General features: G+C 43.5%; 1 protein-coding gene across 4 annotated transcripts; it reads left to right on the top strand.

The window, feature by feature from the left end:
• METTL13 (methyltransferase 13, eEF1A N-terminus and K55) lies at window positions 1–24,664 on the top strand. 4 transcript variants are annotated; one of them, XM_016932576.3, is made up of 10 exons: window positions 1–117; window positions 5,957–5,991; window positions 8,170–9,059; window positions 10,686–10,985; window positions 12,833–13,024; window positions 14,683–14,878; window positions 17,398–17,562; window positions 18,963–19,181; window positions 21,343–21,474; window positions 23,419–24,664. In XM_016932576.3, exons 3-10 carry the CDS (start codon window positions 8,907–8,909, stop codon window positions 23,691–23,693), a joined length of 1,632 nt encoding a protein of 543 aa, XP_016788065.2. In that variant the 5' UTR covers window positions 1–117; window positions 5,957–5,991; window positions 8,170–8,906; the 3' UTR covers window positions 23,694–24,664. The 4 variants fall into 4 exon arrangements, with proteins under 4 accessions (XP_016788065.2, XP_016788050.2, XP_054529218.1 ...); XM_016932561.3 differs by having other exon boundaries at window positions 10,686–11,445; window positions 12,825–13,024; XM_054673243.2 differs by lacking the exon at window positions 23,419–24,664 and adding an exon at window positions 21,959–22,762 and having other exon boundaries at window positions 10,686–11,445; window positions 12,825–13,024.
• Window positions 24,665–25,282: the final 618 nt, after the last annotated feature.

Genomic DNA, 25,282 nt, shown 5'->3' with positions numbered 1-25,282 from the left:
AATTCTGAAATCTATACCTATTGAAAAACAACTAACTCCTCATTCCTGGCCCCCAAGCCCTTGGCAACTACAATTCTACTTTCTGCTTCTATCATTTGACTACTTTAGATACCTCATGTAAGTGGAATCATTGAGTATTTATCTTTTCTGTGACTGGTTTATGTCACTTAGCATAATGTCCTCAAGGTTTATCCATATTGTATCATGTGACTGGATTTCTCTCTTTTTTAAGCAGAATAGTATTCCACTGCACGTATATACCACATTGTTTATCCATTCGTCTGTCAATGGACATTTGGGTTGCTTCTAGCTCTTGGCTATTGTGAATAATGCTGCAATGAACATGGGTATGTGAATATCTTTTCAAGAGTCTGCTTTAAATTATTTTGAATATATACCCAGTGGTGGGTTTGCCAGATCATGTGGTAATTCTCTTTTTAAATTTTGAGGAACTTCCATACTGTTTTCCACAGTAACTGCATTATTTTATATTCCTACCAATAGTTCACAGGGTTCCAGTTTCTCCACATCCTCAATACTTGTTTTCTGTTTGTTTGTTTTTTTGATGGCCATTCTAATGGGTGTGAGATGCTATCTCATTTTTTTTTTAATTTGCATTTCTTTAATGATTAGTGATGTTGAACACCTTTTCATATGCTGTTGGCTATTTGTATATCTTCTTTGGAGAAATGTCAAGTCCTTTGCCCTTTATAAAAATTTGCTGTTGTTGTTGTTGTTGCTTGTGTTTGTGTATTCTAGATATTAACAACTTATCAGATATATGATTTGTAAGTATTTTCTTCCATCCCATAGGTTGCCTTTTCACTCTGCTGATTGTTTCCTTTGATGCACAGGAGATTTTAAGTTTAATGTAGTCCCATTTGTCTATTTTTGCTTTTGTTACCTATACTTTTGGTGTCGTAGCCAAAAAGTCATTACCAAATCTAATGTTTTGAAGCTTTCCCCCTAAGTTTTCCTCTAGAAGCTTCACAGTGTTATCCGTTTTTAGTTAGTTTTTGTATATGGTGTAGGGTAAGGCTCCAACTTCATTCTTTTGCATGCAGATATCCAGTTTTCCCAACACCAAGGGAATTGGCATTTTTGAGAAGGAAGGGGCAGGTTAGTGTGTCTGGAGCTTGGTGAACAAGGAGAATGATAGAAGATAAAGTTGGATCATGAAAGGGTATGCTAAGATTCTAGATTTCTTTCTCAATGCATTGGGAAGCTACCGGAGAGTGACATGGACAGATTTATACTTTTAAATGATCATTGTGTTCCTCAAAAAGTTAAACATAAAATTACCATGTGATCCAGCAGTTCTACTCCTATATATTCTAAATAACTAAAAACACACTTTTCACACAAATTCTTGTACATTAATGTTCATAGCAAGACTACTCATCATAGCCAAATAGTGGAAACAACCCAAACTCCCTCTATGGATAAATAGATATACCACATTTATCTACACAATGGAATATTATCAGTCATAAAATGGAATATATATATACTGTTGTATGCTATGACAAAGATGAACCTTGAAAACATTATACTAAGTAGAAGAAGTCAGACACAAAAGACCACATAATATATAATTCTGTTCATGCGAAACATCCAGAATAGGCACATCTATTAAAGACAGAAAATAGGTAAGCAGTTTCAACAGGAAGGAGGGGAAAATAGGACTAATTGCTAAGAGGTAGGGATGATGGAAATGTTCTGGAATTAGACAGTGGTAATGATTGCACAGCATTGTGAATGTACTAGAAAACACAAAAGTGCATACTTTTTTATTTTTTATGTTTTGAGACAGGGTCTCGCTCTGTCACCCAGGCTGGAGTGTAGCGGTACAATCACAGCTCACTGCAGTTTTGACCCACTCCCACCCCCAACCCCGCCAGCCCCAGGCTCTGGTGATTCTCCCACCTCAACCTCCCAAGTAGCTGGGATCATATGCATACACCATCATGCCCTGCTAATTTTTAAATTGTTTAGTAGAGACAGGGTCTCCCTATGTTACCCAGGCTGGTTTTGAACTCCTGGCTTCAAGTAATCCTCCTGCTTCAGCCTCCCAAAGATCTGGGATTACAGGTGTGAGCCACCATGCCTGCCCAGTGTACACTTTTAGATGGTGAATTTTATGTGAAGCATATCTCAGTTCAAAAAATCTTATTAAAAAAAATCAGCCCAGCATGGTAGCTCACGTCTAGATCATTCTGATTCCAAATCCCAACCTTAACTTCTGTGCTATATAGTTTCTAGCTAAGGGTTCCCTCTTCTGTCAGCTGTCTTCAGAAATATACCATATTCTCTGAGGACATTTCTCTTTTGAGTCTTCAAACACCAGAGCTTACATGATGAACTGTTTAAAATTTTTTAAAAATTAAAAAAATGAAAAACATCAGAGCTGCTGCTTGGATGAAATTTTGACACGTGGAAATTTTTTTTCTACTGTATGTCAGCAGTGAGGATGAAGATATACTATTCAAAGATGAGATGAATTAAGAACAGTAAAATGTTTTGGCACCATAATTTGTGATTCTTCTTAGGAAAAGGTCATTCGTGCAGCCCCATGGCAAGAAAACAGTTTTAGTTTTAGAGAAGTATTACATACTATAACTTTTTTGTTGGACTAAAGGGAGTTTTGTTCTTCTGGTTTCTTTGAGGACTCTGGATCTGAACGTTAAAAAATCCTCTGGGTGGAGTGCTCAAGTGAATTTTATTTATTAAATGCTGTTTTAAAATCCATTCCCTTAGTGGTAGAAAAATATTGTTATGGGCTGAGGACAGAGAGCATCTATAAAAATGGGATACGTGAGATGGTCATGGGTTAGAATGCTAGAGTGTAGGAGAAAAACAAAATGTTTTTCAAGTTTTTCTTTTCCTGCAAAGAAACTGAAGTTTGGAATAAAATTATGAAGAAAACAGTCTAATAGCTTACCCTTGTGGTTTTTCCCAGTATCCAGGCTGTAGAAAACAAAGACAGTCAAAAGGAGGCTTTGTGAGCCCCCTCATATAGGGGTCAAATGTATTCATGCACAGCCTGTTAACCTTGGCATCATTCCTTCATCTCCCCAGTCTTCCAGCTTTCAAAATATTATTGCCTACTGGCCCCAAAGGCAAACAACTTGCAATGTATAATATGCCCTATATTAATGCCTTGCAGTCCATGCATATGAGGAAACCAATCCATCAACAGACGCCCTTAGTGACAGAGTAGGAAACTACTGCACAAAGAAAATCCTGGGAATCAAATACAATACCCAGAGGCAGTCACGGCTGAATTCGCTCAGTCATATATAACTTTTTTTTTCACTTACTTGTAATGAATTGGAATTTTGCCTTAATTATATATGTATAGGTATATATATTTAAGAAAGCAGTGTGTAATCATCTATGTTGAAACTAATTTGTTAATCTTGTACAAGGCTGGCACATTCTCCCAAAGGGATTCTCTGCCAATGTGAAAATTAACTCTGTAGCTCTGAGCCTCTCCTTCCCATGGATTCAATGTATGAGAAAAATTCTTGGCCAATCACAAGTGCTATACAAACTAAAAAATACTATTATGCACTGGGCATGGTGGCTTACACCTGTAATCCTACCGCTTTGAGAGACTGAGGTGGGAGGATCCCTTGAAGTCAGCAGTTTGAGACCAGCCTGGGCAACATAGGGAGAGCCTGTCTCTACAAAAATATATATATTTTTAAATTAGCCAGGCATGGAGGCTCATACCTGTAGTCCCAGCTACTTGGGAGACTGAGGTGGAAGGATCACTTGAGCCCATGAAGTCAAGGCTGCAGTAAGCTGTGACTGCACCACTGCACTCCAGCCTGGGTGACAGAGTGAGACCCTGTCTTATATAAACAAACAAACAAACAAACAAATAAATAAATAAATAAGTAGCTATTATCATCATCCCAATCTTAGGAATCCAATATCAGCTTGATAGTCACTTTTCAGGTCAACAATATCGTCAAGAAAAGTGTTGACACTCAGCTAATAAAATGGCAGAATGTTACCCTAGGATGTTATTGTGTCTGCCTTCTATTATCCCAAGACACAGGAGAACATTCATTTTTAAATTTCTCAAATGTGGGAAACAAACCCATTGGCTAAGATGATTTCCAATTTGAAATAGTTTCCAGCATTATATGAGCCACTCCCTGTACACCAAAGAGACATTCCCTTTACTCAATTTTATATCCCACTCGTGAAACATTTTCATGTGTTGGACCTACCAACTCCAACTGGATACCACTGACAGGAAGTGAGAAGGGTATGAGCCCTGGGGTAGGCATGCAGGGTGGGGAGACTGGCTTTTAGCTCTGGCTCTGGTTTTTACTGGAGTGATAACCTCTAAATTCTTTTCTAGCAACAGTTCTACAAATAATACCCCTTTCTCCTTCCCCGTTTCTTTCTACAGACTATTTCTTCAGTCATCCAGAGGCCTATGTAGGAGTCATTTATGAGTCCCTCAGTCTTTTATTCCCCCTATTCAATCAGTCATCAAGTGCCTCAGTCTTTCCTGAGAACATCTCTCAGATCAGGTCTTTCTGTCATGACTCTGCTTCTCTGTTGACTTCCTGTGGCCTGACAGGCTGAAGCTAAATATGTGGAATAGAAGACTCCTCAAAACCTGCCCTTTACCTCAGCCTCTAGTTGTATCTTCTGCTGCTTTCTCCCCACTGTGACCTTCTGCCCCAACCACACATACTCTCTCTCTCTCTTTCTCTCTTCTGTTTATGTTCCGTATTAGTTTCCTATCACTACTGTAACAAATTACCAAAAACTAGTACTATATGCAATACAAATTTATTATCTTACAGTTGGATCAGTCAGAAGTCTGACAAGTCTCAATAAATTAAAATCAAGGTGTCAATAGGGCCGTATTTCTTCTGGAGGCTCTACAGGAGAATCCATTTCTTTTCCTTTTCCAGGTTCTAGAGGTCACCGCCTTTCCTTGGTTCATGGCTGCTTTCCTTCATCTTCAAAGCCAGAAACATTGGGCCAAGCCCTTCTGTCTCTCCCTCTTCCACTTTAAAAGACCCTTGTGGCCCAGCCTGGCCAACACGGTGAGACTACTAAAAATACAAAAATTAGCTGGGTGTGTGCACGCCTGTAATCCGTAGCTACTCAAGAGGCTGAGGCAGGAGAATTGCTTGAACCTGGGAGGCGGAGGTTGCAGTGAGCCAAGATCGTGCCACTGCACTCCAGACTGGGCAACAGAGTAAGACTCCGTCTCAAAAAAAAAAAAAAAGAAAAGAAAGAAAATGAAAAAGGACCCTGTGATTACATTGAGCTCAGTTAGATAATCTTGCTGTGTCAGCTGATTAGCATCCTTAATTGCATCTACAACCTTAATTCTTCTTTGCCTTGTAACCTGTTACCTTCACAGTTTCGGTTCAGGGGATTAGGAGGTAGACATCTTTGGGGGAGCATTATTTTGCCTCTCTCATCCTCTGCCTCCCAAATTGTCAGAGATGCTTTTTATTTCCTCTTTATTATTTTACAATTAATCGTAGTAACAATCAATTGAATATTACCACAATTATGAGTATGTTTCAATTAAGTAAGTTTGACTGTAAATTATATATCCAGAGGTCTGGATTTATATTTTTAGGAAAAAACTCCACAATACTGAATGGCTTTATCTAAATTTGGCTTGCATTTTAAATCATATTTTTAACCACTCTGGGGATCCTAATAAAACACAAAGCATTTTAACATCTTATTGGTTTAAATTAACTAAGTATACTAATGATAACACATACCTATCAATTATATTTCATAGTTAAATCTTGAGAGAAATAAGCTTCAAATAAGTATTTTGAAAGGTTAATGCTAGGGTCTAATGTTACAATATATCTAAAATATTTCTGTGTTAATCTTACAATTTTAGAAAATCTCTAGTATGTTTAAGCTTAAAATGTTCTGGTTGTTATCACTTTTTTAGGCTCACAGAAGGGAGGCAGGCACAGATGGAAAAACGTAAGTTACTTACCCTTTTGGTCTGAAAAACACTGCAAACAGTAATCATACTTTTAGAGCATCAAATACGGGGCTGGAGTCTGGGCTTTGATAGAAATAACTTCGTCTTTTCTAATAACATGACCTTAACAGAACAGACAATGGAGACAGAGGGAAAAGCAGCAGCCAGAAATTCTTGTAAAGGTTCCAGAAGGTGAACCATGCTTTTTGGTTTTTCACCTATGTCATGCTGATATTAAGCAGTCAGATTATATAGTATTTTTGTCCCTTCCTCAGGGAAGCCTTCTCTGGTTACCCCTTAGATCAGTAGAGGTCACAAAGATATACTATCATGGAATGGTATGGTTCTCCTTCACAGCACTTATAACTCCCATTACAGACTATTTTTGTAATTGTTTAATGTGCCCTCCACGTGATTACCATGCTTACCACTGCATCCTTAGCTTCTACCACAGTGATTGGCCCCTATTAGACAATTAAAATATTTGTTGAACTGAATTGAATAAAGCTTTGGGGGGCACAGAGCAGGTGCTATGGTTTTTGTTTTTGTTGTTGTCGTTTTTGAGAGGGAGTCTCCCTCTGTTGGCCAGGATGGAGTGCGGTGGCGCAATCTCTTGGCTCACTGCAACCTCCGCCTCCCGGGTTCAAGCGATTCTCCTGCCTCAGCCTCCTGAGTAGCTGGGACTACAGGCACACACAACCACGCTCGGCTAATTTTTGTATTTTTATTAGAGACATGGTTTCACCATGTTGGCCAGGCTGATCTCAAACTCCTGATCTCAAGTGATCCGCCCGCCTCGGCCTACCAAAGTGGTAGGATTACAGGCGTGAGCCACCGCGCCTGGCTGCTATGCTGTTTTGCTTCTTTGGTATCGTGTAGCACATTCAGTACAAGTGATGTCCTCCGCTCTCAATAAGTGCTTCCTAAAGAACTCACATTTCACCCATTCAGAACCTTGCATGGTGTAGTAGCTGAAGCTACTACTTCAAGGACTCCTTCTCTTTATCTTGGGTAGAGAGGAACAATGTGAACTCAGCAAAGGGATCATGAAAACAGATTTTCTCTTATGTTACTTGTAGAAAGCTTTTAGATTTATCGTTGAAAATTGCGAATTTTGAACCATATCCATTTTGACTTAATTGTATTTTAAAACAGTGGTTCTCAAAAAAGTGTGGTTCCGGGACCAACATCATCAGCATCGTGGGAACTTGTTAGAAACACAAATTCTTGGGCCTCACCACTGAACTAATGACTTAGAACAGGGGTTGGACTGGGGAATTCTGTGTTTTAACAAGTCCTCCAGGTGATTCTGACGCATGCCAGTTTGAGAATCACTTTTTTAAACCAATGTTTAAGTCCAATCTAACCTACGTAACTATTAACAGTCTACCTGGCTATCTACCTGTGGTAGTGTAGTATGTAACAGCCCACAGCACACATGCTCAATTCCAAGCCTATCTGCTCTCCTCAATCAGTATATTCCTCCTGCAATTTATCATGGTATGAAAGGCCCAGTGATACACATATTTGGTCATTTTCAAATAGTGCCTGCCAGCATAGTGGCTCACACCAGTCATCCCAGCACTTTGGTAGGGTGAGGCGAGATGATCACTTGAGCTCAGGAGTTTGAGACCAGCCCGGACAACATGGCGAAACCCCATTTCTACAAAAAAAAAAAAAAAAAAAATTAGCCAGCGGTAGTGGCGTGCTACTTGGGAGGCTGAGGTGGGAGGATCCCCTGACCCCTGGAAAGTGGAGACTGCAGTGAGCCATGACTGCACCACTGCACTCCAGTCTGGGCGACAGAGAGAGACCCTGTCTGAAAAAAAAGTGCCCTTCACAGAAGCTTCCTCAGGGTATTAGCATGAGCATGTGAAAGTACAGTATGTTTATCAAACACATAAAATAAGCAGTTATAAATAACGTCAGAATAACACAAGGAGGCCAATTATCAAAATGAAAGGCTAGTTTTGCATGCTGTGCTTTGAGGAGAGAAGGAAGAGGGAGTTTTCACGTTATTACACTTTTGATAGCAGAATCCTATATTTTGGTGCAGAGGTGGCAAAATAAGGCGGGGGGTGGTGGTGCGCAGAAGCTGACAAGGTTAGAATGTGCAGCGTTTTTACGACGGACTGGCTTTACTCATTTCCTGCCTCACTTCTCTCCTATCTGTATAGGTTTTTCTTTTCGTCCTCCTCTACCAGTACGCTCCCGCCTGCCGCGCTCCGCCCCTGTGCGGCGCACGATCGGAGTCAGTGATTAAGCCGGCTCCAAGACGAAGCGGAGGCCGAGCCCAGGAAGCAATCGCGCTCTCCGCCCCGCCTGGAGGGAGGGCCCAACCACAGCACAGCAGCGCTCACTCGCCACCCGGACGTGACCTAGTTCTCACAGAGGCCCGGCCTCTTCCGCCACAACTCCGGCCCGCGGTCCCGCCCCGTCCCGTGAATGGTCGGCCGGCCTCAGGTCAAAAAAGCGTTTAGGTGTCTGTGACGGAGCCTCCGGAGAAAGGCAAGCACGTCGCAGCCAATGAGGTGATAGAAACGCAAAGCAGCGACCAATGACTAGCTGAGTTGGGCTGGGCCGGCCGACGAATCACGAGGCTTCGCACCCGGATATGGTTATGGACTCGGAAATCTAGTTCGGGAAAAGTGTGAGGGGCTCTTCACGTGGGGAAGGGACAGCAGGCGCGGACGAGGGGGCAAGCGTGTGTGAGATTCAGTGGTCCATGCGTGCGTTTGTCGTGTAAGGGTCATTCCTGGGGTTTGGAGTGGGGGAACAAATCAATGTGGCTGTTTTTCCGTGGAAAGAATTCCCACTGCAGTGTCCCGGAGCCTGCGTGTGGTGGGCAAGCTCCTCAGATGGTATCTCACAGGGAATAGGGGAGTCTTGAAAACGCAGCTTCGGCAGTAGGAACATGAACCTCTTACCTAAAAGTTCCAAGGAGTTTGGCTCCGTTGACTATTGGGAGAAGTTCTTCCAGCAGCGAGGAAAGAAAGCTTTCGAGTGGTATGGAACCTACCTGGAACTGTGCGGGGTGCTACACAAATATATCAAGCCCAGGGAAAAGGTGAGGAGCGCGGGTTGGCAGCCCTTCGTACGTGCTCCGGAGGGTGGGAACTGGTAACAGGAATCTTGCACTTGGTGGACAGTGACAGGCGGGAGGACCCTAGTTGGACGCATATTTCAGCATTTCCTGCATTGTTCCTGCTAAAAGACAAACTAAAATATTCTTTCAGGCCGGGCGCGGTGGCTCACACCTGTAATCCGAACACTTTGGGAGACCGAGGTGGGAGGATCGCTTGAGCCCAGGAGTTAAAGACCAGCCTGGGGAACATGAGACCTCGTCTGTACAAAAAATGAAAAAATTAGCCGGGCATGGTGGCGCGCATCTGTATTTACAGCTACTCGGGAGGCTTAGGCGGGAGGATCGCTTGAGCCCAGGAGGTCGAGGCTGCAGTGAGCCATGATCACGCCACTGCACTCCAGTCTGGGTGACAGAGTGAGACCCTGTCTAAAAAAAAAAAAAATTGTTTTAAAGGTTTTCAGATAATAGACCTCCCACCCCAGCTCATTCTTGGATTAATAACCCTACTTGAAGAGTGACTTCCCATCTTGAAAGTATGTTCTTCTGTCACTGTGCATTCCTGTGCAACCTGCAGCAGGTGTGACTTTGTGTATGAATTTGTTTTTCAAATAGTCGTTGAGTGCGCCCCAAGTTTCAGGCACTGCTCAGTCCTTAAACTATAAGAGCATTAAGACGTAAACCCTGCACATGTTCCAGAAGTGAAACGTGATAAGTACAACAATGGGTTTGGTATAGGTGAGATTGTACTGGAGGTAGGGAAGGAGGAAGGTAGAAAACTTAACATTTGTGGGGAAGCTTTATGTGCCAAGCCTTATGTTGGGTGCTGTGTATGTGCATGTGCAATCTTTGAATTCTCATCATAAATTCAGGTGAGTGGCCATGCATACATTTTACAGATGAGGAAACTGAGGCCCCGAGAGCCACTTTTTCTTTTTTTTTTTTTTTTGCCTAAGATCATGCCCAGGTGGTCATGTGGGGATTTAAACTCAGGCCTGTCTGGCTCCAGAACATATGCACATCTCTTTGTACCATGCTTTTCCAAAGATGGCAATATCAGAATTTCTAAGTTTGAATGGGAGATTGCTCCCTGGAGAGGGAGACAACAATCTGAATTTTAAGTTTGGCTTCAGAAGATAGCCAAATATCATGAGATGGAATCCGTGATGGAAGTAAGATTTGAATCCTCACAAAGTGTACTTTATTGTCTAAAGGAGCCAAAGGCATGAGTAGATTGAGGAAATAGGGTTATTCCTGGCCTAGGATTTCAACTGTAACTCTATATTTGGATTCTCTGACTTCCTATTAATTCCTGAGTAATAAGTGCATGTTTTAGAGAAAAGAACAATTATGATTAATTTGTTTCTGCAACACAAAGCCCATTCTCATATAACCTGTATTGTAGCTGAATGTGGTTTTCACTAGCAAGTATATGTGGTGTTTCAAGATAGAGTCTAGCATCAACTCTACAATGTTGCTCTTTCTCTGGCAGTAGCATCTCCACCTTCTGAAAATGTGACTCAGCCAAGGTGAGACTTGATTCCTTGAAGTACCTGAAGTACAGTCCTTTGCTTTGATTACCTCCCTCTTGTCTGTGAATTTTTTCTCCAGGTGCTGGTGATTGGGTGTGGCAACTCAGAACTGAGTGAGCAACTGTATGATGTGGGCTATCGGGATATAGTGAACATCGACATCAGTGAGGTTGTCATCAAGCAAATGAAGGAATGTAATGCCACCCGACGGCCCCAGATGAGCTTCTTGAAGATGGACATGACGCAGATGGAGTTTCCTGATGCCTCGTTCCAGGTGGTGTTGGACAAGGGCACCCTGGATGCTGTCCTGACAGATGAGGAAGAGAAGACCTTACAACAGGTGGACAGGATGCTGGCTGAGGTTGGCCGTGTCCTGCAGGTGGGCGGTCGCTATCTCTGCATCTCCCTGGCTCAGGCTCACATCCTGAAGAAAGCAGTGGGCCACTTCTCCCGGGAGGGGTGGATGGTGAGGGTGCACCAAGTGGCCAACAGCCAGGACCAGGTGTTGGAAGCAGAGCCTCAGTTCTCCTTGCCTGTCTTTGCCTTCATCATGACCAAGTTCAGGCCAGTCCCTGGCTCTGCCCTTCAGATCTTTGAGCTGTGTGCTCAGGAGCAGGGCAAGCCTGTGCGGCTGGAGAGTGCCGAGCGGCTGGCCGAGGCGGTGCAGGAGCGGCAGCAGTATGCCTGGCTGTGCAGCCAGCTGCGCCGCAAGGCCAGGCTGGGGAGTGTGTCTCTGGACTTGTGCGATGGGGACACGGGGGAGCCACGCTACACCCTCCACGTGGTGGACAGCCCCACTGTGAAACCATCGCGGGACAATCATTTTGCGATTTTCATCAGTGAGTTGGGATTGCTCCCTCTCTTCCCTGGAGGGGCTGGCTTACAGGGGCTGGGGCTTGGGCTGGGGCTGGGGCTGAGGCTGGGCTGGGGCTTTGGTGGGATTCTGGACTGTTTTTTGTCTTGCAGGGGTTTGTACTTCCAGAGGATTAGACTACCCAAGGCATGATGAAAGGAGAGTAATAGCTCTCTAGCAACCTGCTTCGAGTTGAGACCTATTCCTTTTCATCTGCCATTGCAAAGGCTTGATGAAGTGTGAGAATGGGGTTGGTAGGGAAGAGAGAGAATAGAGATAAATTTAGGAGGTCACATATGATATAGAGATGCTAGTTACTTTGTAGCATGGAGTAATGGAAGTAATGCTGGACTAGCAAGTCTAGGACATAGGTTCTAGTCCCAGCTGTAGCCTGTGAGCTGCAGGACCTGGGGAAGTTGCTGTGCTTCTCTGCAAAATTTAGAGAGGCAGCATAGGGTAGCAGCTAAAAAAGTGAGCTCTGGAACCAGACTGTTTGGGTTTCAGTTTTGGCTCAGTCATTTCCTGATGGTGTGACATTAGACAGGTTACTTTTCTTTCTCTGCCTTGATGGGATTGTAACTCTGGTGTAGTTGTGAGAAGTATAAAAGCTCTTAGAAATGGTACCTGGCCTTGGAAGTGCTGTGTAAATGTTAGCCATTATTACTGAAAGCAGTAAGTTATATCAGATTTATCTTAATAAGGATAAAAAAGATAGTAGGAGGAAATGCTTTCAAAAGTAGAACATTGTAGACAAATGCAAAGTGTTTATGGTCTTGGTGTTACGGTAATTTGTTTCCTGGTGACTGAGCTAGTTTTTCAAGTATTCTATAATTCTGTCTGTCCATGTGTGGAAATAAATAGTGCAGTGAATACAAGCGTGGGTAGAGTCTCGGGCTAGACTGCCTGGGTTTGAGTCCCAGCTTCACCATTTACTTATTGTGCGAAGTTGGGCAAATAGTGTAACTTCTGTTTCTCAGTTTCCTCATATGTAAAAATGGGAATAATACTACTACCTGCATCTTGGACTGTTGGAGGATTCCATTAATATATATTTGTCAACAGCTTGGAGTCATGCCTGGCATGGCTTATTTGTGTTGGCATTACTGCTGTTTTTCTTGTGGTAGGTGCCTGCCTCCTTCCCCTACAGACATGCCCACACTTCTTCTCCACCCTTGGTCCTGCCTTATGTCTGATGGGCTGCTTTGCCCTAGGTGTTGTGAACTAGAGAATTGTTAGCTCCTCAGTGGGTCACAGTTGGGGAAGATGCTGGTCTTGGACAGGGACTGGCTCCCTGCCATTTGGGCCATATTGGTTGTGGGCTTGATCACTTTCCAGGACTCCCTGTAACCAAGTTGTTTTTTCTAGTCCCTCAGGGCCGGGAGACCGAGTGGCTCTTTGGCATGGATGAGGGCCGGAAACAGCTGGCGGCCAGTGCTGGCTTCAGGAGGTTGATTACAGTGGCCCTTCACCGAGGTCAGCAGTATGAAAGCATGGACCACATCCAAGCTGAGCTGTCGGCTAGAGTCATGGAGCTGGCCCCAGCTGGGATGCCCACCCAGCAGCAGGTAACAAAGCTTTCGTACGGCTTTCATGGGTCTCTGAAGTCATGTTAGCAGCCAGGGAGGCAGAGGGAGCCTTGGCAGGAGCTAGGACTAGAGTCTATGACTCTTCATCTAATCCTGGAGGGGTATCAGCAGCTAAGGGTTAAATGGCAGGGAAACTGTCCTTTGCCCCAGGCAATGAGAGGAAAGTGAGCACAGTAGCGTCTGTGTCTGGGGGAGCCTCTCAGAGTCCATAGACATGGCAGGATGGAAATGCTCTACTCATTGTGGGCTCCAGTTCTTCCTAATTTGAGTTGCTCTGACTGTGGGTTTCTCCTTCCACACTGGACTTTCTTGGTCATTTTGCTTCTTAGAACTATCATTATCTGAGGGTATAAATGGGAGAGAGCCAAAACAGCTCAGCACAGTTATCCAGGTATTCGCATTGCTGGTCAGGTGTTTTACTGGGAAGGAAACCGAAGGTTTTTGCCTAAGTGGTGATATGGTATTATCAGTTAACACCAACTGTCTTGTGCTATCCTGGTCACCATGGGTAACGAACAAGTGATTTTACTAAAAGAACTTCATGATGAGGAGTTGATCCTTTTTTTTCTTTTTTGAGATAGGGTCTTGCTCTGTTGCCCAGGCTGGACTGGAGTTCAGTGGTGTGATCACGGCTCACTGCAGCCTCAGCCTCAACCTCCTGGGTTCAAACCATCCTCCCACCTCAGCCTTTGGTAGTAGCTGGGACTATAGGTGCAAGCCACCATACCTGGCTAGTTTTTTTTTTTCACATTTTTTGTAGAGACAGGGTCTCCCTATGTTGCCCAAGCTTTGATCCTTCTTGATAGGTGGGAAAGCAAAGGTATCTAGAGGCTTGGTGCAAATAATAACAGATCTGAAAAAAAAGAACCCAGGCTCCTGGGTTCCTGGCCTGTGGTTTTGCCCACTAGGCTGACTCGTGTTTACGGATGAATGTATGTTTGATTCTTCCTGGCCAACTTTGGGGTTGGTGACCCCTATTTCAAGGAAGCCCAGATCCTCTGAGGAGCTTCATTTGTGACCTCTCACCAGTGCCTGAGTCTGCAGGGTCAGGAGATACTGGTGATTATTAAATAGTCTTATAGGTCTTTAAAAAAAGAAATAAAGATAGGGGGAAGGAGTGGGAAAGTTTAGGGGGAAAGTATATTTTTCTCCTAAGGTTCAGAAAAGTGGGGGGAAAATAGATGAGAATAATTAGGGGAAAGGAATATCTCTCTAGATTTGGAGTGGTTGTTTCTCCCATGGATTTTGTTATCTTTATTCTTGTGTAGATTCCTTCTCATAATCACAGCCCCTTCCTGAGGGTTCCCTCTAGCTTTTGTTATCCTGGACTATTGAGAGTTCTTTTAGGGGTTACTGATGAGAAAAACCCCTAAAAGAACTTGGGGAGAATCAGCTGCATCTCACTAGTTGTTTGGGAGACCTTTATGTGTTCAGTTGATTTTCAAAAGATGAATTAAACCTTTGAGATGAGTTCAAAGGCTCCAGAAAAGTACTTTAATAGAATGGCAAATCTGTGGAGTAGTTGTTGTCTAGAACCGTGGTATGGGGATATATACACACAAAAGGGAAGGGGTTATAATTTCTCTTATTTCTTAAATGAGCTGCTGTTTTGACCACATCTCTGGTTGTACCTTCAGGTCCCCTTTCTGTCTGTGGGTGGGGACATTGGGGTCCGGACCGTTCAGCACCAAGACTGCAGCCCCTTGAGCGGTGACTATGTCATTGAGGACGTGCAAGGGGATGACAAGCGATACTTCCGTCGACTGATCTTCCTCAGCAACAGGAATGTGGTGCAGTCTGAAGCCAGGTTGCTGAAGGATGTGTCTCACAAAGGTGAGATGTCATAGGCACGGTGGTGGGACCCAAGTGGCCGTGGCATGGACTAGATTTCCTGGGAGCTTGGCAGAGATGTAGGATGGACCTGGGTGTCTGTAGGTTCTTAACCATCTGGACTCTTAGGGTGTGAGTAGCTATAAGCAGAGTACATTCTGTTCTTGAGCAGAGCCTGGCTCTGAAGTGATGGGGGCGTGAGTAGTGAAACCAAATACATGTGATAATCACATTAATGTCTTCGGTTTAAAGGCATCTGTTTTGCAGGTGCTCCATGTACATCTGTGTATTGTTTCAATAGGCCTCTGTGAGGTGAGCCAGAACCATGGAAGTTGCAGGTGAGCCCTGCCCTCCATAGTGTGACTCACCTGTTTCAGAGGGTTTTGGATTGGCGGGTGACTTAGAGGCCATTTAGTATAGCACTGTTCAGTAAAACTGCCTGTGATGAAGGAGATGTTTAGTCCCTGAGTTTCTAATGTGGTCGCGACTAGCCATATGTAGTGCTGAGCGTTTGGAATGTGGCTAGTGTAACTGAGGAACTGAATTTTAATTTTCTTTAATTCTAATTAATTTACATTTATATTTCAACAGCCACAGGGGGCTAGTGGCTAGTATTGGACAGTGTAGATCTAAACCATCTCCTCTAGGATCCCTTTAAGTGGTCTCCCAGCTGTCACTCAGAAACTCCCCCTGATGGGGAATCAATAGTTTGTTTTACCTGTGTTAGTTTGTATTTTAAAAGTGATACTTGCTCATTGAAATCACTTCAAAAGTCAAATATAGACCGCGAAAAGTGAATGCCCCTCACCTCTCCGTCTCCAGTGCATCTTCCCTGTCCGAGGCGCAGATTCAAGGATGGAAGCTGAAATGGCTCTCCTGATTCCCAGTTGTTCCCTTTGCCTGACTGGCCTGCCCTCATAGCAAGGCCATCTGGGAGGAGGGTGGAGACAGAGAATTCAGATGCTTGAGGTCATAGACTGGCTCTAAGCCTAGAATCAAGTTACCCAGCGAAATGGTATTTTTCTTTAGGGGTTTTCCCTGGCCAAGAGCACCCAAGATTGTTGGGTTTCTGCCCTATTGTTTGGTCACTGTGGCTGCAGGTTGGTCCAGTTTCATCTCACTAAAATCTCAGTAAAATTGCTTAAAAGAACATTTTGCCCCTTTCAGTTTGGGTTTCAGGTTTTTTCACCATTGTCATGTTCCTTGATTTCTTGGTAGCACTTTGTTCTCATGGAAAGAACGTTCTCCCTCATGGGAGTATTGGTGAGCAAGAAGGAGAGCATATTAAAAAGTGATTTAATATATCAGAAAAGCACCCCGACTCCACTCATCAATACCTTTTACTGCTGGGGAATGCAGCTGATCCCTATGAAGACACAGCCATCTGTTTAGTATGATACCCTGGAGCAGGGAAGGGAGTGGTGAGAGGGAAAGTGGAGTGGCTTTTTAGGATTTATTTCCTTTTTTGAATACTTGTGATTTCCTTCTTCAGCAGAGGTTGGTAGTGCTACCTGTGTGGCATAGCAGAAAGATGATAGGTGATGGAGACAGGCAGTCCGAGGATCAACTCCTATCTCTACCATCTACTGATTCCCTATTTACTTAACACTTCAGTGGCTCAGTGTGTTCATGTGCCAAGAATTGGAATGATAAGGTTGTTAGAAGAGCTAAAAAAATAAAAGTTACGGTATAGTAATTGGCACATAGTGGGTGATTAGTAACTTTACCTTTCTTTAAAAGACTTTATGAGTAATCTTTTCTCCTGTTAGTGGCCTTACATTTCTTAGACGGGAGGTACCAGGGCTCCTCAGTTGAGTTTTCCTAGGTTTTTGAGTGTGCATTTGCCATTTCCTTTTCCAGCTTCCTTGTATCCATTGTGTATGTTAAATGTTTAATGACTATCTCTTTGTGGGGCGGGGTGGGGGGGCGCATCCTAATTTATAGTATTTATCAGTTCTCTAGTATAAATACCACCACTGTATTTGTTTGTTTTACGTTGCTTATAAAGGAATACCTGAGACTGGATAATTTGTAAAGAAAAGACGTTTATTTTGGCTTATGGTTCTGCAGACTGTACAAGAAGCATGGTACCAACTTCTGCATTTGGTGAGGCTTCAGGAAGCTTACAATTATCACAGAAGGTGAAGGGAGACCAGGTACATCACATAGCAAGAGAGGGAGCAAAAGAGATGCCAGGCTTTTTTCAACAACAGCTCTAGAGTGAGAACTTACTCAATACCGTGGGGAAGGCACCCAGCCATTCATGAGGGATCTGCCCCCGTGACCAGCATGGTGGCTCCGACATTGGGGATCACATTTCAACATGAGATTTGTAGGGGACAAACATCCAGATGATTTCACTATGGCCAGTTGCAAGCTATCAACATGATGTCAACCAGTTTGCAAAATTTTAACGATTGGGTCTTTTGAGTGTTCAAGCCATCTGGAGCACACTGCTGCCAGTAACCCTTGCTTCCTGAGGACTAGTGTACTAAGCATAGGACTTCATATCTCTTGTTTAGCCCAGAAGAAGCGGAAAAAGGACAGGAAGAAGCAGCGGCCTGCTGATGCGGAGGACCTCCCTGCAGCCCCGGGGCAGTCCATTGATAAGAGTTACCTGTGTTGTGAACACCACAAAGCCATGATTGCTGGCCTTGCCCTGCTGAGAAACCCAGAGCTACTCCTAGGTGAGAGAGATGCCACTGCCTTCCACAGAAGGGAGCATAAAGATTACAGACCTAAACAATTGGTGTCACTTGCATTGTAGTTGAAGAATAGCAATTACAAGCTGACAATGTATCTTTCTTCATCTCAACCATATTATAAGTTAATGAGCATTCTAATTAACTGTTGCCTCAAACTCAACCTGTTATATTGAAATTGTATTGAAATATGTTAGAGTCTAAGTGGTATTTTTTCTGTTCATTTCTTTTTAAAATTAAGGTATATCATGTATTCAATGAGATATGTAAAAATACACAGATTTTAATTGTTCAGCTTTTCTGTAATGCATTATTTGAACAAAAGATGCAATTCTATCTTGAATTTCTACTTTCTGAAAAGATTCATATTATAGTTAATGCAGTCATAGCCTTATCGCTAATAGCAGGTTTGGATCTGACTGCATTAGTAAAAATGTTCATGTTTTGTCTGTGATTGTAACCGTTTTCACCTGAAGTCCCTGAATGTGCCTTCTTGGAATACCCTATACTTTTGTCCTATCTTAGTGTTGATGTATGTCACTAGAATCTCAGTTCTTAGATTTAATTCTCAGGGTCTGTCTCCTTCGGGTGACTTTTGTTGTCTTCCTTTGATCCCCCTGTGGTGGCTGTGCTCTGTGCTTAGGAGTAGGAGTTGGGCCTTTGTTTTCCTGTGATTTATGGAACTTGAATGGCTTACCCTTACTTGGTGAGGGTGTCTGAGAAGATGGTGTGGCCTTTTGAGTCAAGGGCAAGGGACATTGCACCTCTGCTGCCTTGTAATCATGAGCAAGATTGCTTGGCCACTCTTCTTCCCTTTCCTAGAGAGGGTCTAATAATTCTTATAGTGAGGAAGTCTTTTTTTTTGAGACAGGGATTCACTCTTGCCCAGGCTGGAGTGCAGTGGTATGATCGCAGCTTACTGCAGCCTTGACCTCCTTAGGCTCCCACGTCAGCTTACCGTGTAGCTGGTACCACAGGTGTGTGTCACCATGCCCAGTTAATTTTTCTACTTTCTATAGACAGGATTTTGCCATGTTGCCCAGGCTGGTCTCGAACTCCTGAGCTCAAGTAATCTGCCCACCTCGGCCTCCCAAAGTGCTGGGATTACAGGTGTGAGCCACTGCCCCTGGCCACTTTGAGATCTTTAAGAGACAATAATAATAACACACTAGTTCATCTTCTGGATCTAGTCATCATGAATCCAAGATTCAGTTATCAGATGTCAAATCCACTCCTAGATTTCTGAAATGAGACAGGGAGACCTCTAAATCTTGTATCCCCTGAATGGAGACAGTGAGCTGACTTTCCCTTTTGCCTTCCCTGAGGCTGGTACAGAATTTTCCAGTGAACAGATGGCAATGTGATGCTCTATTCTTTTCTTACAGAGATCCCACTGGCATTGTTGGTGGTAGGCCTGGGCGGGGGCAGCCTCCCCCTCTTTGTCCACGATCATTTTCCAAAGTCCTGCATTGATGCTGTGGAGATCGATCCCTCCATGTTGGAAGTGGCCACCCAGTGGTTTGGCTTCTCCCAGAGTGACCGAATGAAGGTCCACATTGCAGATGGCCTGGACTATATCGCCAGCCTGGCAGGAGGAGGAGAAGGTACTGCTCTTGGAGCATTTGAAGGGGTGTTGAGGGATGATTGATCCGACATTGTCAGGCCCGCAAGGGCCTCTACAGTTTATCTCTAAGAGAGTGGCATGAGTATCGTTCCAGTCTTCAGCCTGTTCATTTGTTGATATACTTATTCACTAGAGTACCAGCTATATGCTTAGCACTGTGTTAGGTGTGAATGTATAGCAATAAGTAAAACAGGCCATTCCTGCCCTTATGGTGCTAACAGACCAGTGGGCTTTTTTCTGACCTGTAACCTTGTCATTTCCTCACCATCTTAAGAAACCTGAAGTCTAACTGGGCAAAGAAACAGAGAAGAAAAGGTGGAATGTGTGTTGGGAGGTGTTTTTGTAAATATTTCAACTGGAGGTAAAGCCAGAAATAGAGCAAAACAGTATTCATGTAAGATCAGTGGTATACAACCTCAGGGTCCGACATTTGGTAATGTATGGAGACAATTTTTCATTGTCACAAATCGGGGTGGGGGATGTTGCTACTGACATCTAACCGGTAGAGGTCTAGGATGCTAGTAAACATCTTACAATGTTCAGGACGGGCACTGATGACAGAATTATCTGGCCCAGAATTTCCACGGTGCTGAGGTGGAGAAACCTTGATGCAGATGGTACTCTGTGGGAATTTTGATAGGCCTTCTGCAACTAGAATTAAGGTTCCATTTGCTCTAGTAATTTGCATCCCAGATTTAGGACAAAAACCATAAGCATAATACTTTTCTGCAAAATACTAGGGACAGTAACTCTGCTATTATACAGATAGGCTGCTGGTGAGTTTAGTACTTTCTGGAGCTCGAGTCCTTCGGGGAGAAGGCAGTTAGGTTGGTTCAGTTCTGTTCAGGACTGCTGGTCTGCTCATCCCATAACAGATACTCTGGTCTCACTAGATTAGAATATTTTCCAGTAAGGGTGTGGCAAACTAGGAGGCCTGGGACAAGTATTGAACAGATGCTATCTTAATTTTAATTGCAAACTGAATTGAATTGTAACAGTTTCATAGGTTCCCTCTCTGAGGCTAGGGTTAGTTTAGGTGCCCAAGCCCAGATAGCTAATATGGTGAAGTATTTACAACAGTGCCATGCACATGGTAAGTACTTAATCCATGATGTTACTGCTGTTGTTATCTATAGATCAGTTTTCAATGGCTCTGCCCATCTTCTGTAACACCAAAATGTTTCAGATTACTGGAGGGCTCAAGGCTGCAAATGCAGGCTATTGTTTTCCTTGGACTTTGATGAGCCAACATGTTCTCTTTGTAAGAAACCAAAATCAGATCTGTGCTATGAACAATGATAAGCATGCAGCAGTCCTAATTAAATACTTATTAATTATTGAATAATTACGACCACAGTCTCAAAATTTTCTAAAAACCTGTCAGTGGCATTGCAGACCTACCCCTTATAAAAACAATTTAACATTATAGTAAGGAGCAGATCCAATTCTTCATCAGTTCTTTCTCACCCATTTAGCAAAATCATTTCTTTCTTGAGTCAGCTCTTGTTCATGGAACTGCAAAGATAACACTAACTGAAATTTCAGAACATTTTCTCCTATAAGGCAAAATGTGCTGTTTTCAGAGTTAAAAGTTACCATTTGCTGGGTCAACCCTTAAAGGCTTAGTCAGCTGCTTTGTCTAGATCAGTGGTTCTCAACTCTGACTGTATTTAGAATTACCTGGAAAGCTCAAGAAAAATACCAGAGGCTTCCCATCTCTCCTCCCATCTGCCCCCTACTACCCCAGGATATTTTATTCTGTTGGTTGGAGTGTATTCCACATTAGAAGCTTCCCAAGGTGATTGTAATGTTCTGCCATAGTCAAAAGCCACTGGTGTTGATAGACTCTTAACCGAGAAATATTCATGCTAAAATGGACCCCAGTAATGTTTTTGCCTTTGGAAGGTGCTTTTAAATGTGGAAGAAGGTTCCATCTTTACTGTGGGACACTCTGAACCCTGATGACAAGGACTCCCCTGGGCCATGACATCAGTGCCCTTACAGGCAAACCACATCCTCCGTGTCATCCTTCTAACTTAGTCACCATGCCCACCACTGGTAAAGAGGAGGTATAGTGTTGGAATGTAAATGGTATTATTTTATCCAGCAAAGACAAGGACGTGTTTCCTTCTTTTTCCCAGCACGGCCTTGCTACGATGTCATAATGTTTGATGTTGACAGTAAGGATCCAACACTGGGAATGAGTTGTCCGCCCCCAGCATTTGTGGAGCAATCTTTTCTACAGAAGGTTAAAAGCATCTTGACTCCTGAAGGTATGGAGAACAAAAGGTGGGAGAGGGAGGAGAGAAGGGACCATTAACAAAAATTATCTTTTTAATGAAAAATGCACAGAAGTGCCAGCTCGATCAGTTTTTCCAAATTTAATACACCCATTTACTAGCACTAGACACAGAAAATTTCCAGCTTGCCAGAAAGTCGTATCTCTTATCCCCTTTCAGTAACTTGTCCTCGCAAGAGTAATCACTATCTTAACATCTGTCCACCCAGCTTAATTTTGCCTGTTCTTGTTCTTTGTATAAATGGAATCATATGGAATGTTGGAATGTTCCCTTTTTTTTTTTTTGAGACAGGGTTTCACTTTGTTTCCCAGGCTGGAGTGCAGTGGCCTGATCATGGCTCACTGTAGCCTCAAACTCCTGGTCTTAAGGAATCCTCCCACCTCAGTCACCTGAGTAGCTGGGACTACAGGTGGATGCCACCATGCCTGGCTAATTTTTTTATTTTTATTTTTTGTAGAGACAGGATCTCACTATGTTGCCCAGGCTGGTCTCAAACTCCTAGCCTCAAGCGATCCTCCTACCTTGGCCTCCTAAAGTGCTGGGATTACAGGCATGAGCCACTGAACTTGGCTGAATGTACTCTTTAAGTGTCCATTTTCTTTCACTCAACATGTTTGTGAGACTCATTCACAGTGTTGTGTTTACATGGCTTATTTTTATTGCTGTGTTATATCATATAACTTAACAGAATTCGCTTATCCATTCTACTGTTCGTATTTGGTTTGTTTCCTGTGTGGGTCTATGATAAGTAGTGCTGCCATTAACATTCTAGTATATGCCTTTTGATGAATTATGTTTTCAGATCTCTTGGGTATATACACAGGGTTGTAATTGCTGGATCATAGGTTATGGGTATGTTTCTGGCTTTTGTAGATGCTACCACACAGTTTTACAAAGTGGTTGTAGCAGTTCACACTCCCACCAGCATGGTAATGCTAGCTACTACATGATGCTTCCTACACATGCTCTACTAGGCAGTGTGTTATTTAATCTTCATAGCAGTCCACTTTTTGGGTGAGGAAACTGAGGTTGAAGATTTGCCAAGGTGACGCAAGGTAACAGTTGGGGCTCAAAATCAGTGCCTTGTCACCTCAAAACTGGAGCCTTTAATCCCTATGTTAACAACCCTCTAGGTGTTTTTGATTTGGTGTAAGGCACTGTGGTAACTGGCTTGATTTGGAATCTTAATTGTCAGAAGTCAAGATAACCTTGGCCCTGTCACTGGTTAATAAATACTCTATGGTGTGTATGTCAAGAATGTAATATCCCTGTGGAGTTGGTAAATTTTACTTTCGTAGGGAACCACTTTCTATTGATTGATTGAGACAAAGTCTCATTCTGTCACCCAGGCTGGATTTTGGCTCACTGCAACCTCTGCCTCCTGGGTTCAAGAGATTCTCCTGCCTCAGCCCCACTAGCAGCTCCTGCCTCAGCCTCCCTAGCAGCTGGGATTACAGGCGTCCACCACCATGCCCAGCTAATTTTTATATTTTTAGTAGAGCTGGGGTTTCACCATTTTGGCCAGGCTGGTCTCAAACTCCTGACTTCGAGTGATCTGCCTGCCTCAGCCTCCCAAAGTGATGGGATCATAGACATGAGCCACCGTGCCCAGCTGGGAATCACTTCTTTCTCAAAGCTATTCTTTGGGAAACTGAGGCTTGGAGAATGGTAAAATAACATGTGAGCAGCACAGAAGAGCAAGAAATAAGGCTGGAGTTTGTTTATGGCTCACATGCTCCCCATGCTTTTCTCCATCTGCCTTTCTATGCTGTGTATTCTCTGCAAACTCATCACCACCGTGTGTTTTAGTCCACCAGTCTCCCTGGGACAGGAATTGGTATTGTCCTCAAAGCCGATCCTTGTCTTTCATATGTCTCCTGATGTGAGGTCATTCTGACTTTTCTTCCTACCCTATAGGTGTTTTTATTCTCAACCTTGTGTGCCGAGACTTGGGGCTAAAAGACTCAGTGCTGGCTGGGCTCAAGGCAGTGTTCCCCCTCCTATATGTCCGGCGAATTGAGGGTGAAGTGAATGAGATCCTGTTCTGTCAGCTGCACCCTGAGCAAAAACTTGCCACACCAGAGCTCCTAGAAACAGCCCAGGCTTTGGAGCAGACCCTGAGGAAGCCTGGGAGGGGTTGGGATGACACGTATGTCTTGTCAGATATGCTCAAGACGGTGAAAATTGTGTGACTGCTTAGGCCAAGCAGCCCTCCTGCCTAGACTGACCTTGGACTCCCAGCCTGCCAGAGAATGAAGAAATACAACGCACAGTACTTTTGAAGCTTCGTATTTTTCTTGGCTTCACACTCAGCTACATGTGACCTCCAGCTTGGTGAGATTGCCGGAAGATTAGGGAAAATAAAAATGTCCTTCCCATCTTGTCCTCTTCAGTACCACTTGGGTTGGTTTGTCTTTGCTTCCTACACCATGTCCTTGAGTGGAGTTCCCTGCTGAAGCCCCTAGCACACACTGCATGCCTTAACAAGTGTGTGCAAACCCCTCAGAACTCACGACATCCAAATTTTATTGCGTCTCTACTTATACTGGTTTGCTTTTGATTTATTCCTCTATTAGTTCTATAGGAGTGATCTCAAGTGAGATAGCAGAGCAAGATGCCAAAAGACTATAAATAGAGTAAAGTTTCTATAGATGTGAGACAGATTTGAGAGAGCATTTACTCTGTCTCCCTGTGGATGAAACTGCTGCTGAAATGGTTCCAATTTTTAGGAATCTGCTCACCCACTTCATTATTTGACAGCTTTCCTTGGTGACCCAAACCTTGTAGCCTAAGCCATTTGTCTTTTTCTCAGTGGAGGAAGTGTATGGACCTGGCCCCATGGCTTTGCATGTTAGAGACCTGGCAGACTAAAGTCTCTAGTGTTTGTTTACTCACATTCGTTGAGTGACAGCTCAACTGCATAAATGTGCCAGACTGCATAAAGGGTGGTGGCAGAAGTGAAAATGTTTAAGAATGACCAGAAACATTAGTAATGAAAGTTAATGTGTTCCAGGCATTCTTCTAAGTGGTTTACATGCACTGTCTCATTTAATCTGAGATAAAGGATACTTAAGCCCAAACTATATCTAAACCCAAATCTCACTTGGCTGGAAACATCAATCTTAACCATTTATTCAGAACCATTAAACCAATGATTCCAAGACTGGCTTGAATTTTGTCTTTCCTAATTATACCGAGGTTGACTTAATGAGCAGTGCCATGGAAAATAGGCATTGTCACCATTCACCACCTGGCTCTTCTTTCCACAGGCCCTTTAAAAATGGACCCTGACCTTTCAGTTGAAGCATACAGATGCTCTTCAGCCTACGATGGGGTTATACCCTGATAAATCCATCATAAGTAGAAAATGCATTTAATACCCTGATAACCCATTGTAAACTTGAAAAATTGTAAGTCAGAGACTGTCTGTATTTCAGTTAGGTTGTCATCCTTAGAAAATAGTGTCAGTCTGTTAAGGAGAGGAGGGAGTGCAGAGAAGTGTTTTTAGATCTTATCCATTAGAAATACTTGGTTCTCTTTCTTTAGGAGGAGATCTTCCCCTAGAACCCCGTAACGGGAAGATTATCCCTCATGTCAGGTCTGTGTACCCCAGAGGACCTTACTTGGCAAGTCCTTTCTTTTTTCTTCCTTGTTTTTGAGACAAGGTCTCTGTCACCCAGGCTGGAGTGCATTGGCACCATCACGGCTCACTGCAGCCTTGACCTTTTGGGCTCAGATGATCCTCCCAACTCTCAGCCTTCCAGGTAGCTGGGACTACAGC

This window comes from Pan troglodytes, chromosome 1, assembly GCF_028858775.2.
Source record: "Pan troglodytes isolate AG18354 chromosome 1, NHGRI_mPanTro3-v2.0_pri, whole genome shotgun sequence".
NCBI classification, from domain to species: domain Eukaryota; kingdom Metazoa; phylum Chordata; class Mammalia; order Primates; family Hominidae; genus Pan; species Pan troglodytes.
This window is presented reverse-complemented; position numbering and strand designations above follow the sequence as displayed.